The sequence below is a fragment of the Scleropages formosus genome, chromosome 17, assembly GCF_900964775.1.
Source record: "Scleropages formosus chromosome 17, fSclFor1.1, whole genome shotgun sequence".
Classification (NCBI taxonomy): domain Eukaryota; kingdom Metazoa; phylum Chordata; class Actinopteri; order Osteoglossiformes; family Osteoglossidae; genus Scleropages; species Scleropages formosus.
Window position 1 is genome coordinate 10,045,957 of NC_041822.1, and position 14,547 is coordinate 10,060,503.

Sequence of the window (14,547 nt, forward strand, 5' to 3'; positions counted from 1 at the left end):
TTGATTTATTCATTCATTGCAATTTTGTTATGACAATGTCTGCTTCAGGGCTTTATTATCTCAAATTACTGATAGTATTTAAAAAAATGTCCATTGGAGGGAAAGATAAATTATCAATGAGAAAAAGAAAAAAGCTAGCTTAGAGGCTAGGTATCTGAAGGATGAGTGTTGAAATCATCAAAAAAATAACAGGAGCCCATGAGATAAAGGAAAGAAAGAAATCTAATTCATCAGGGGATGGAATCGAAGGGGCAGGGGGCCAATAAATAGTAATGAGTAGAAACAGAAGAGTGATTTTGCTGCAATGAAATTCATGCAGAAACCAAGGTAAAAGCAGAGAAAAAAAAAAAAGTTCAACGTGAAAATAAGACAGACCAGTTTGTCATCGTAAAAAATACAGCTTTGATAGAGATGTAGCAAATATAATAAGGCGGACTGCTTAAGTTGAAACCCTCTCTTTAAGAAAAGGATGTTTTGGTACCAAGGAACAAAAAAACAGTGATGCAAATATTGACATTAAATCAATTGCTTCAAAAGGTGATTGGCAATCTCAACATTTAACTGAAACCCAAAAAGAGATTTGCAACTGGGAAAGGAAAACTTTGCTAGGGTATGTTTGCATTTGTGTAACTTGTAATCTCAAAGAAATTTCTCAACGAAAGTATTTAGCCCGGATTCTGTAAATATCTAGGTTTTTAAATGAATGAAGAGCCTACAAGCATTTGTTTTGTCATAATTGTCAATGGTAAAGAAAATGGTGTGGATAAAATTAATAAGAATAGCTATAAGGTTTTTCAAGAATGTGGCCTTAAGACACAAAAAATAATCCAAGCTGGGAAAACAGTGATACTTATTCTAGATAATCTATATAAGTAGCCTTGCACTTAGTTAAATCATTAATGGATTCCAAAATAGGTGACAAAACATATCGTTATCAAGTAAAGGACTGGAAATACAACTGGTTGTGTAGTGGTTAGAGCTGCTGCCTTTGGATCTAAAGATCGCAGGTTTGCTCTAGCTATAGTACCCTTAAGCAAGGTGCTTACCCTAAATTGCTTCAGTAAAATTACCCAGTTGTATAAATGGGTAAATAACTGTAAGCTTGTGATAATTATAATCTTAACATCGGAAGTTGCTTTGGAGAAAATCATCAGATAAATGAATACATGTAACCATTATATCTGAGGTGCTCTTGCACAAAAAAGGCATTAAAGAATGCGTTTAAGAAAAGCCAAGACGTAGGTGAAATGATGTGTTTTTCAAGAATACAATCATACAGAACTGAAAATCAATTGAAGAATTCATGAAGATACGGACTTTCATTAGAGGCTTTTCCATAAAATTTAATTTTGTTTATTTTTCCAAGTATTGCATGATGAACATACATATTTCACTGTATAACATATTGCATGGATGACAGCTGTACGTGTTTTCTTTGGCTGTGATGAAACAGTTACTCCACATGTGTGAATGGAATTTTTGTTTATAAGAATAAAGATGATAGAATATAGATGTAAGAACATGTCTATAGTGAAAAGTAATGTTTATAAAAACACAAGAATATCTTCTTCATAGGAAAATGTACTTTGTTAAATGTTAACTGTCAATATATTTAAAGACATTTTCTGGTGTTAGATTACAGAAAGAAATAAACACACAGCTTACTATACTGTAAAATGGCAACTTGATGTCTAGATGACAAAAAGGTGAGTTTAAGCTTTAGTTCTTTTGCATTTCAGAAACAGGAGGTAAAAGCAGACTGATTTCATGCTGTTATTTGAATTAAATTAAACAGCAAATACTGTAGTTTTGTTAAATATTTACAATATTTGAATTTTGTTATTGTCATTCCTCAATAATTTAAATTTTGTTCTGGGTGGTGTCTCTTGAATGTAGTTTGTTTCATTTCAGTGACAGAACCAGCCTGAGTGAGAGGAGTACAGAGAATATTGGTGTTAACAATATTGGATAACAAGACTAACTGGAATATTTATCTGAAACCATATATGAGAATCCCATGTATGTTCTTTTTTTAGTGTAAATAATGTACACACATTTTCTCGGATTGCAGCAAAATGCAGTTAAAGTGTATCAACGGTGCATTTACTACATACTGCATTTTTATAATGGTGAGGGGGAAGATTTAAAAGAACAGTCAGAAAAACCACAGATCATCATAATTGTGCAAGACAATGTGATGCTGCTTTAGCCTTCAGAGATTCACATATTTTGCCCTAATTAAGTGGGTTATTTGGACTAAAAAATGCTGTCTAGTACATTCTACTACTTCTTTTTCAAGCAGCTGTGTCTGCTTTTTAATCAGAGTCCTACTACAGTAACATTTTTAGTCTAAATCAACCCTGTAAATAACGAAAAATGAGCATGTACCTCTTTATTATATATTTATATATATGAATTCCAGGTTCCATCTTCATGACTGAGGGTCATAGAATATATGGTGCTGCATAGATGTTATATGTTGAATGGAAAAAGCCACTTGAGAGGTTCAGCGGTTGCCAACACACCTTTTAAGCTGTTACACTACAAGGTTGGGGCTGAAAACAATACTGCTAAATTTTTAGGCTGCTAAAAACCTGGAGATAGCTTGTTGCTGAGCTGGTCGGAATTATTTGTCTGGGATAATGCTTTCCTGTAATCTGTCCCGATAATAGGGGCGGGAATACTGTCTCTTCTTGGAAATCTAATTTAATCAGTCCATGTCTAAATAATGCAGACAGAGGGACCCTCGGGGGAAGGGGTGCAGAATGCTGTTTACTCTTCACCACCACATGCTTGTTTAGTCTAAGAAAGAGGTGAGGAGAGGAGCCTGACTCAGCTGATGATGTTGATTTTAACTATATTTTGGTTTAACTAAATATAGAGCTTATGGATAATTTATGTAGGTAATGTAGTTAATGAAAATTAGGGTGCCTGACCTGTTACATGCATTTCATTCTTAATATCTGAATACCCTAAAACATAATGAATAGAAGGCAATTACAATGGCTATTAAAGTAAAACTTATGTTGGTGACATTGAAGGATTAGTTGCAGTGGTAAAAAAATTTCATGAGTGTAAATGAGTATTACTGTTAATTTTTTTTTTTTTTTTTTAATTCCAGATCTTCAAAGTACTCTAATCACTCACAGAGATGTACATATGAACTCGGGTTTGAATGGGTTTGAATCCCCATTCCGCTGCAGTAGTCCTGAACAAGGTACTAACTCCTAACTGTTACCTCTTCATTACATACCTGCATAAATTGGTGACTCATTCTAAATAGCTTTGTGTAGTCTACCTTGGATTATTTAACCATCAAAATAAGGGTTAATAATAAAAGAACAATAACTGTTTATCCAGTTAGTAGTATCCCTGTGGATCGCTGAGCCAGTCCAATGAAGCATAGGGTTTGAAGCAGACTATATCCTGGTTTATGGATCAGACTATCGCAAGACATTCAAACATACAGGCACACACAAAGGAAGTTACATGCATAAATAAACTGAACTGTGGGAGAAAATCACAGAACTCAGAGGAAATCCACACAAACATAAAGATAGCATACAAACTTCACAGAGACTTAGCCAGATTTCAACCCAGGTTTGAACCCAGAGCCCCAGGGTTCTGTGGTTCTGTGCTATAGGCCTCTGTCCAGAAAAAAACTGTTTTCAGCATCTGCCATTGAAAATTAATCATATTGATTTTTTACTTCATTAATTAGAAATTCGGCCTTTTTTATTTCATTAATTCAACTGATGAAACTATGTTAATACATAAGGCTCAGTTTAGTTGAAATGTTAGCTTGCCTTTGTATAGTCGCTCAGATCTAACCATCATACTTTATTTCAGCGAGTTACAAGGTCCAGAATTTAAAATAGCATTATTTAAAATAAGATAATCTCTTACTCAGTTCTGTCAGCCTCCAGCCATGCTAAGCTCCATTTAAGTCATAACCCTTAGTCTAATCATGAAAACAACAAGAACAAGAACAACAACAGTAATAATAATAATAATCATAATAATAATAATAATAATAATAATTACCATGTTTTAAAGAGAGTTGTGTTTTGTGTTTATAAGCACAGTAAACTTGGTCTTACGTTTGCTTTGATAACAATCAAAAATGTATTTGTATTGACATTCATTTTAATATTAAAATATTAAAAACATCTTAAATATTTAATAAAATATTAAAGTCCAAATTAACACATAACAAGACTTTAAAGGTGAACCCCGAAAAACACTTACCTATAAATTTTATATCTGGTCGTAAATCCTTGACGGAATCTTTCCACAAAGGAGAGGTAACTCCGAGAGTAGTGGAAAGGCCCGCGGTCAGAGATGAGCCAATCAAATTGTTTGGAGACATGTTGCTCCGCAACGGATGGATCCTGACGGGAAGACTGAACTGTTATATGGTCCCATATAAACAGGAAGCAGATGACCTCAATAAACCTCCAGTTCATGCTTTTCTTTCAGCCACTCTCTGCTCATTCTTGCTCCATTCTGTGGAGACCTACCAGGGGAGAGACACAAGATAAGGAATTCCATCTTTAAAAAAATCTCAAGTGAAGTTATATTTTTCCTATAATCAAATCAACATTCTTAAACACTACAGCAAAATGTACTGTGAGAATTGAAATGTTCATGTCAAAACACTGACATCACTGTCATAAGAATTAAGAGAAAAAAGAAAGAATTTCAATGCATCAATACAGCAGAGAAAACTGAGGTAAAATGTGAATTATTAGTGCTTTGTTTCCTCTGATACAGATGGATTTTAAAATTTTGTGAAATGGGAGTCATTTATGAAATATTCTTATAACTGTAATTGCTTGTGTCTTGAAAAATCAGTTTTACTTAATCACAATGCAAACACTTAGTGTAATGCATATCAAAAATATGGAAATATATAGTGCATGAACAGTTTTACTAATGCAAAAGAAGGTTTACTACATTTGATAAACTTCCAGTGAATAGGAGTTGTATCATTGCTAACATCTAGTCCAGTAAAACAGATGAAAATTTGGGTTCAGATGTGCAAGAACCAAAGAAAAATCCAATAAAGTCATAAAGAAAAAAGAAAATTACTGAGACAGGGATTGAATCCCTAATAGTCTGCTAGAAAAAAAAAAAAAAAAAAAAAGTTGTAGTGTTAGAGGCACTAATATAGTTGCATGTGAGAAGTTCAAGGAAATCTCATTGAAAGCATTTGAATTAAAACTAAATGCCAAGAGGAGAAATACACAACACAGACAAAATACTGGAGAAGTCAATGGAGAAGAACTGGGCCATCGAAGTTTATCACCATTTGAAATTACTGCATGCCTTGTTGCGCTCTGGTATTGTTCTACATGATCAAGTCTCATGTCTCCTTTCATTCTTGAAGAATTTCTTCAGTTACAGTGCATATGGTATGTTAATGTTTAATGTGCTGCACCAGTTGTAAAGAAGCCTGGCAATTAATTCTGATCAATTTTAAGACACAGGTACAGTTGTGTCAGAGTAGCACAAAACACAAAGCAAACAATTTATTTTGGCTGTGTCTAGCAAAGCCAATGCAGACTCATATGGTTCCATTTGGTTTTGTACATCCAAGGAATTGTCAAAATATTGAAACTTTTTATTGTTATTTTGTTTATATTAAGCACATTATTGTGCTCCTGTCTTATACATAAAACTGGACAACCTAGTCAATTTTCACGTCTCAGATTTATAATGTTAATTTGTTAGTTTGAAGCAGTTTGTCACTCCCCAAATTTGCAGCACTGGTTCTACGGTGTACCAGAAGCTGTAGTTCTGCTCTAAAGTAAGGTGTATTACAAAATTTCGGGTGGTCTAAGGACTTACTGTAGCCCAGATTTGCTATACTCATTGACTAGCATTATCCTTGTCTTTCTGGTTCGAAAACCAATATCTTCCTGACTATATAATCTGCAAAATAATAAAGGCAGCTAAATTAAAAATAATAATAATTCTGCCTTCTCAGCTTTTGTAATAGTAGCATTGTTATTGATTTTTCTGAATAAATTCCAGTGGCTTTTGTTATAGAAAAAGCGATGTGTGCTTTCTGAGCTGTTACTAAGCAGAGCTTTTATGATACATAGAAGTATTCCTCTGGTCCAACCGGGACGTTTTCAGTGCATTCCAAAACAGAACGTGCATTGGCATGCTTTAACTGTAATCCATTACACTCAGTGTCTGTGAATTTGCCACTGGGGCATCCCCTATGACTTCAACAGTTAACTTGTGTCACCTATAGGAGAAAAGTAAATTTTCATAATTTTGCAACGTCATATTGAAACTTTTGACAACCCACATGCCAGGCATCCATCTCCACTGGCACCATTCTATAAATCACAAATAACCAAAGTTCTTAGAAAAAATAAGGAATCAAACGTAATGTCCCACCAGGACCGTAGGCAGATGGATTTTGTAGTTCAGTCCTGATGTGCCAAAAGAGCTGTGCAGTCACAGAGTGCTAGTTCATACAAAGTATATAAATGGAGGGGATGTGTTCAGGGATGTGTTCAGGGATGGAATAAGAACCCATTGGTCGTTCTTCTTACAAGGAATTCTAAGGCAGTGGGAAGACTGGTCAGAAGACTCAGTAGACAGCTGATAAGGACTCATTAGCTTTCCATTGCTGTTTGAGCTGCATGAAACATTATTCTGTACTTGACATTATTCCCTGTAATTCCCTGTGTTTTAACTGGAACCAACTTTATACAGTTAAATTACTTGACGTTCTGCATATCAATGTTATTTCTTTAATGCCAGTGTAGTACCACTGTATGCAAACAATTCCTGCTGTGTGTGAGTAACAAAAAAAGTTCAAATCGATTTGTTGCAGAATAAAAACATCAAAATAATAATATATTATAATAATAGTATATAAACCACATGATATTAATTACCCTGAATACAAATATTATAAATCAGTAAAAAGGTTCTAAAAGCTAAAATTTGCATACTATTAAATTACACACACACGCACACACACATTTTCTGAACCGATTGTCCCATATGGGGTCGCGGGGAACCGGAGCCTAACCCGGCAACACAGGGCATAGGGCAGGAGAGGGAGGGGACGCACCCAGGACGGGATGCCAGCCCGTTGCAAGGCCCCCCAAGTGGGATTTGAACCCCAGACCCACCAGAGAGAAGGACCTGGTCCAACCCACTGCACCACCACACCCCCCTCTTAAATTACATATGTAAGTATTATGCAACCTGTCTTTTTCCAATGTGATTACAAAATTTGTAACTGAAAGCTGTTTCTGCTGTCACTACGTATTGTTAATCAGACAGATATTAACAGCTGGCAAGACAGTGGAGTGACTGAAGTACCACCTACAGCAGGCTCTCAGTTTAGCCTGTTTCTCATTTCTTCATAACTCACGTAATTTGTGCTTCACATTTACAGACTATATTAAGGTACATGACACATATACTATCTTTGCAGGAAAATGTAGAGAATTTTTAAATGTATTTTATGTATGTCTATCTCTCTGGTAAAATTATTTTTTATTTCTGGTCTTATTTAAAATGAAATTATTTGTATGGGTTATTGTGATTGTGTTCCTAAATTCTTAGAAGCCTGTGAGCTCTGCAATTAATTTATTGTACAATAAAATCCTCATCTTCTCTTCAACAATCAATAGCTATAGGAACAAAAACCTTATAAATCCCAAAAATCAAAAATGGGGAATAATTTTTCTTATTCTGGTCATGGGGATTCTACACCCTAAATCCTCAAGCTGATTTTAGAAGCTTACAATACCCTCAGCCAAATAAAGGCCACACACTCTGAAGCTTCTGGGTAATAAGGGAGGTGACACTGCAAATTCGTTACACTTCATATTGCTTTGACAGCCATGCTGCTGTTTTGCAAGTTAAGAGATTTATTTCTTTCTGGATGTCTTAACTCACATTTAAGTTTACTGCATGACATGAGTTAGAATTGAATTACTGCCTCAGAGTAACCTTCTGTACACTTACAGTGAACAAGCTTATTCAGTAGTGTCATATTACTAATGGATCATGTTCATTGCCCTTTTCCTGGGTTTTGTAAGGGTTTGAAGCAAGTTCCAGTTAAGTGAATTAATGGTGTCTGTTGTGAAGATTCAAATAACGCACAGCCTTCTAGTAATTACCATGAGCATTTCTTTCAGAAGGATAAAGATGCATGTTTTCCCTTAATTTATTTATAGATGTCATTTCTTCTTCGAGTTAACTTGTGCCAAAAAGTAAAAAAAAAAAAAAAAGAAAAATCTTCTTCTGTAAGCATAACTTCTGTTTGCCATAACTTGAATGGAAATAATATTTATTGAATTTATTCGATGACTTGAAAAGGTTGAAAATGATGTTGGTATGTATGTAGTATGTATGTAGAGATATATAAGAATTCTAGAAAAAAAACAAATAAAACTTTTTCTGTGCTTTTATTGCTGTAACTGGCTTGTTGCATACTGTAGCATACTGCCATATGATGAACTACGGTAAAGTACTGTATTTTGCTATGTTTGTTTTTCTACCAACCAAATTTGAAGGTTGCAAGTTTGTTAGTCTAAAGATTTCTGCTCCACCACTAAGGTTAACATTACATTTGTGTTAATCTGAGTGGTATGTTTAAGTCCTCTTGGGACTTTCTGGCTAAAGGATTCACATATTCTTTCTGTCACTGATGCTTGCCAAGATCAACAGCTGGGCTGGTCAGTTTTAACTGCAGGGGGGAAGGGCAGGAATTCAGACTTCCCTTGAGAGAGATTGAATTAAAATTATCATAACTTGTTTACAGCCACCTCAGGACAATGCACTAATGGCCTGCCACTTGCAATCACCTGAAGAGGCTTAAGTTCATTTGTACAACTCTTTTTTTTTCCCGATCTCATTTTGGACTGAAACAGCAGCCTGACCTTCAGAAGCCATGGCTCAGCAATCCCGCAGAATAATTAAATCCAAAGGTCTGTCCAGAACCAATCACACCAATGCCTAAAATCAATGGAAATTTAAAATACATTCTAATGCAGTAATGTGCTGAGTTATTGTTCCAATTTACCTGTGCTTAATGATTTATTGTCCTCTAATCTGTTGTGAAATGGTGTAGTGGGCAGCAGAAGGGGTCTGGAATCAATGTAGAACCACAGGAAAGCTGTTTTCAAGTTCCACACAAAGCACTGCAAAGCATTCATTGGAGCTACTGTTGATTGAATGCCAACTGCTGGTACTTTAATGCACTGCAGAGTCCTTTAGCAGCTTTTTGTAAGAAGTCAGGTGTAGGGTCATTTGGACGTCTGTAATAAATACAGTTTAAGGAGGGCTGAAGTATAAAAACATTCTGGCTGGTACTTTGAACCATATGTCATGGTCAGCAGTTCCATTGAAGATGCAATCTGGACAAGTATCAAGAAAGCAATGAAAAAAATGATTTTATTTAAGGCTGTATAAGGGTTTAAGTGATTCATTTTCACTTCTGCCTTGCTCTTCTTTACTTTTATGTCTTTTATTTTTAGCCCCTTATACCACAAATGTCCATGCTGTGGAAACAGCAGTAGTAATGGCTATCCAAGTTCATTGTAAACAGCTCATGTACACAAAATATCTGCTGCACACCAAGCTGAACATAAATGCTCAGAAGATCAAACTCAACAGAAACATTATACATCTTTCAAATTCATTAATTTAATGAATGAGTGAACCTGTATTATTTGAATCAGAGGTGTGAGATGGAAAGTAAGTGTTGCGTGAAAGCAAGATGAACTTTTGCCACCTGTTCTGACTGTCACAACAAATTGTCTGGCTTGTCAGCAGGAAACACACTATCAGCAAAAGATGTCAGACATGAAATCTGTCTCAAATATTTGTTAAGGTTGATCAGTTATTTAATTTTTACAAAAATAACAGTAATAATTCATAACAAAAATTAATCCAGAAAAAGTATATTGAATTGCAATTATAAAACATTATCAGTTCTTTTTTATAGACAGACACAGTCCTGTGACAATTAGTTAAATGTTTTAAGTGTTTTTCTTTGTTAATATCAATATATTAACAAAGGCTAGCAATACTGATTTGTATAATATATTTTTCTATGCCTTATCTTAGAAATGTTATCTTCTTTTAATTAATTTAATTTACCTGCATTTGCAGTCTATTTTGCAGTTCCTATAAAGAAGAGTTACAAACAGTAAGCAAAGAGTAAGACATTTTAAACGGTAAAGATTGTACTGAAAGCATTCATTTTCAATGCACGTTTTAAACATTTTATGCACTTAAAGGCATGGAATACTATAGGATCATTTAGATTTTCGGCACCAGTTAGATGAGCACTGTCTGGTTCTGAAATGCCAAAGGTATGACTAAAAGCTAATTTCCATGCAAAGAGTGTGGTGACATCACACTCGTAAATGAAAGAAAACCATTGTAGATTCATGTGGCTTTCCACAACTCATACTCATACACAAACACACATTGACTGAAACTACCTGTCCCAAGCAGGGTCGCGGCAAGCTGGAACCTAACCCGTCAATGCAGGGTGCAGGGTTTGAGGGGGAGGGGACACACCTAGAACCTCAGACCCACCAGAGAGCAGGCACAGGCCAAACCCGCTGCGCCACTACACCCCCCCATACAACTTGTACAATTAGTTCCAATCAATCAGATCAATCAGTAAAACTCATGCTCTCCAGCAGTAATTCATTTCCCGATTAAGTGAAAGTTAAATGAAAAAAAATTGACGGGGGGCCTATCATGTTGACAGAGTCTTCTGAGCTTCATGGCATTTCCTTGTTTTTACTCCCCTTTAAATGAAGACTACAATAAGGTTTTATTCTGTGTCAAAACCCAAATGTAAAGTGTTGAAAAAAATAAGCAGCATCAGCAATGTCAATGTGATATTTTTTGGTCTGCCATTATGGTAAGAATAAAGTGACCCCCCCCCCCCAAAACCTCCAGATCACTATATAATAAAGTTTTTCTGGGAATAGTTACACTGTCAGCTCACTTAAATTCTGCACTGAAATACCAGCCCTATGAAATACAGATCAAGATTCCCTTATAACCAGAATTTAACTATATATTTTACAAATTACCTTAAAAGTTTGAATTTTCATCTTCTTGTTGTTCTAGAAGTTCCCCTGATTTTAAAGACATCTCAGTGTACTAGATATGTATGTTCCCACTGAGACTTGCCATGCCAAATTACACCCTGGAGGAGCAGACAGCAGAAAAATGCTCTTCCAGCACACTTGACTGTAAGATTAGGTACCAGCAATGCTATAAATTTTCAGGTAGTGCTGCATTTACGAAATCATGTGCGGTCCTCAGGTCTTTAAATAGCACAAAATAAATCATTCAGCAGTCTCAGAATCCGTACATATTTGCTGACTGAAGTTCAGTTCTGCTGACCAAAGTCCCACCTCACTTCCAACCTAAAAGGGCTCTCTCTAAAACACAGAAATGAGTGCTGTTTAATCTGACAGCTTTTTTTGCTTTTTTTTTTTTTTTTTTTTTAGGTCATCGCACAGCAGATCTAAGAGAGAAATGATGCTACATACCAAGATCTGAGCTGAAAGGACAAGATATATTTGAATAATATCATGTTCTAATGTCCTGATCTAATCTTTAAGCTTTTTTTTGTATTCAGCAGAAAGGTTATAAAGACATCACTGTATACACTTCAACTGACATGTTTTTGCTAAAAGGGACATAATCATATGTAAAAAGAAAAAAGATGTGAAAAGGAGTCATTTCATCATGGGAAAAAATTTACAGGACATGAAAATGTCAGAAAGCTGAGAAAGACCTAGCAGACATTACATCAGCATTCTAAAATCCCTACTGAAAATATTTTATACTTTAAGATGTTATTTGAAAACCACAATATCTTCAGAGATAAAAGGATGCCACAGAAGAAAAGAGTGGGACAGACAGCTTGTAAATGTCAAATGCACAACTAACACAGGTTTAGATGCTGAAGCAAATAAAAATTCACATGATACTTTAACCCAAATTCATAATTATATGATGAATATATTATTGTATGGTATATTGTTTTGCCTTACTACACACTGCACAAAGCAAAATCATATTCCATATTATGTCATAATTTGCACATATGTTCAAAGCTGTATTTTAAAACAAACCACATCATTTCTGTAAATTTACACAAGAACTGTTTCTTTCTTCTAGCCAGATTTTACATAGAGTAAAAAGCATAGTTAGTTTTTGGCTATCACTCACTTCAGTGCAAAGAAAGGGCTCCGTATTAAAACAGACAATTTGCCCTATGCTTTAGGGACTAATTAAACACAGATCAGGCACACTAAGCAATGAACTATGCCTTGGCAGAACACAGTAGAATTTTGCCATAAATTTAATGTTGGCTATGAATGTGCAGAGCAAGGGTGTGCAGATCAATAGACCTGATACTTCATGATACTATTTCTTTGCTCCATACAGTCAAAATATTCCAAAGCTTAGTGAACTACTGTTGTTGAATGATTTAGATTATCCTCATATATTTATGTAGGTATGTATTTACTTATTTAGGAGAGTGTCAGCATGTCCAGGTCTCATACCTTCACACCAAATGGAGGTTTTTTTTAAAATTTAAAATGTAAATCATGATGCCAAGGCCTTTGTACAAATTAATTTCATATTTATTGCAACTGAGACATTAAAGTAAAACCTTGGCACATATGCCAGAGTTTACATTTCTGTGCCCACCTTAGCTATTTGCTTAAAACTTGCATAACTAGTCACGTATTGTGTTAAAAAGAATCACATGAACACATCTTAACATTGCCTTTTTAATTTGACAGAATGGCGATAAAATTAGGTTTAACCGGTATTGCTACTCGAAAAGACATATATTTAATATGACTAGTATAACTAGGAAGAGAAGTATAAATAAATATGTTCCTAGCCTGGAACTTAGGAAATATGCTTTATAGCATGGTATACCACTATGAGAAAAACTCTGCTCTTTGGTGGACCAGATTTCATTTTCTGGATTGATGACATTGCATGCAAAATAACATGAGTGTGTCATGTTTCAGCATTGTTAACCCTTTCTGGAAGTTTCAAAGACACATGCTCACAGCCAGGTTCTCTTTCCATGTGGATGCTGACAAGGTAAATGGAACAGCTGCTCAATCCCTCATGTCTTGGGACAGGACCTCTGGCATGAAGCAGCACAGAGCTTCTTCCCCTTGCAGAGCTTTATTCAGCAGGGCCCATCTCACTGCTCCTCCTCAAAGCCTTTCTGGAACTTAGTGACCTACTTTGCCTCTGTGTCGGATTTTTCCCTGGTCCAGCTCTTAATTGTACAGACACAGCCAGTCCTCAATAGCCCCTCTTATATTTGTTTCACAATCTGTATTTCAACTTAAAAAAAATCCTTAAAAATCCATAATGGATTTCGATTTACTATTCGTTTCATCCCGTCCTGGGTGTGTCCCCTTCCCCCTCCGGCCTTACGCCCTGTGTTGCCGGGTAGGCTCCGGTTCCCCGTGACCCCGTAAGGGACAAGCGGTTCTGAAAATGTGTGTGTGTGTGTGTGTATTCGTTTCATAGGAATTTTTTATTAAAAAAAATTAAAACATTGTGTAGCACAGAACAGATATCTACCCTCAAATGCTTGTCCAACCCAGGCTCACAGCAGTTCAGAGACTATCTTAGAAGTACAGGGCACAAGGCCAAGTAGGGTTCACCCTGGACAGGATGGCCATTTATCACACGGCAGCCACACATATGTATACACACACATTCACACACTAGAGGTAATTTGGAGCACCACTATACTGCTCGTATAGAATAGATACATTTCAGAAAATTTCAATGAATTAGGATTAGACACGTGCCTTTATTTTCTTCAGAATCCTTAACAAATCTAAGTAAAAACATTCGACATAAAATTTTTCTTTTCTCCATTATGTTGATCTGCATTATTTCATTTGCTTTTAAGCTATGTATATTTAATCTGAGACAAAATAGGTGACATTTGCTTTGTTACAGCCTATGTGTACTTTGAGGCTCAAGAACAAGCACAGAAACTGAAAATAAGAAGCTACGGTGTTCAGCAGGGAATAGCATAAAGAGACACTCAGATCTTGAGCTACAATTTCTGAGCGGCTATATGACAACGAAGATGTGAAGTAATGTCACGTGAAATCAAATATTTATTTTTCGATTGAACAAAAAATAAATTAAACTGTCTTATGAACAATATAAAGAATGCAATCATACTATTCATCATCAGGAGACATCATTCGACCTTTTGAAAACAAATGTTTTAACTTCAAAAGTGATTTTGGCAGTTTTTATCCTTGGAGGCAGACATGTACAATTTGAATGACTTTAGCCTGCCGGCTGTTTATCATCACGCTGCACTTGTAGATAAGACCAATATTAGTAACAGATATCGCTGATCTTCATCTTATATAAAAAAGATAACTATAACACAGAGAATAGAAATGTTCGTGCGTGTGTGTGTCTGTATGTGTGTGTGTGAACAAAATGCAAATAAACAAAAATGGCAAGCTA

At 35.5% G+C, this 14,547-nt stretch overlaps 1 protein-coding gene across 1 annotated transcript in view; it reads right to left on the bottom strand.

Annotated features, from left to right (window-relative positions):
* LOC108938644 (BMP/retinoic acid-inducible neural-specific protein 1-like) overlaps positions 1-14,547 on the bottom strand; it is a 61,735-nt gene that overhangs the window by 35,350 nt on the left and 11,838 nt on the right. Inside the window, exon 2 of the mRNA XM_018759434.2 lies at positions 4,249-4,516. Within this exon, the coding sequence (XP_018614950.2) occupies positions 4,249-4,466 (218 nt within the window). The 5' untranslated portion in view covers positions 4,467-4,516. The remainder of the gene's footprint in view (positions 1-4,248; positions 4,517-14,547) is intronic.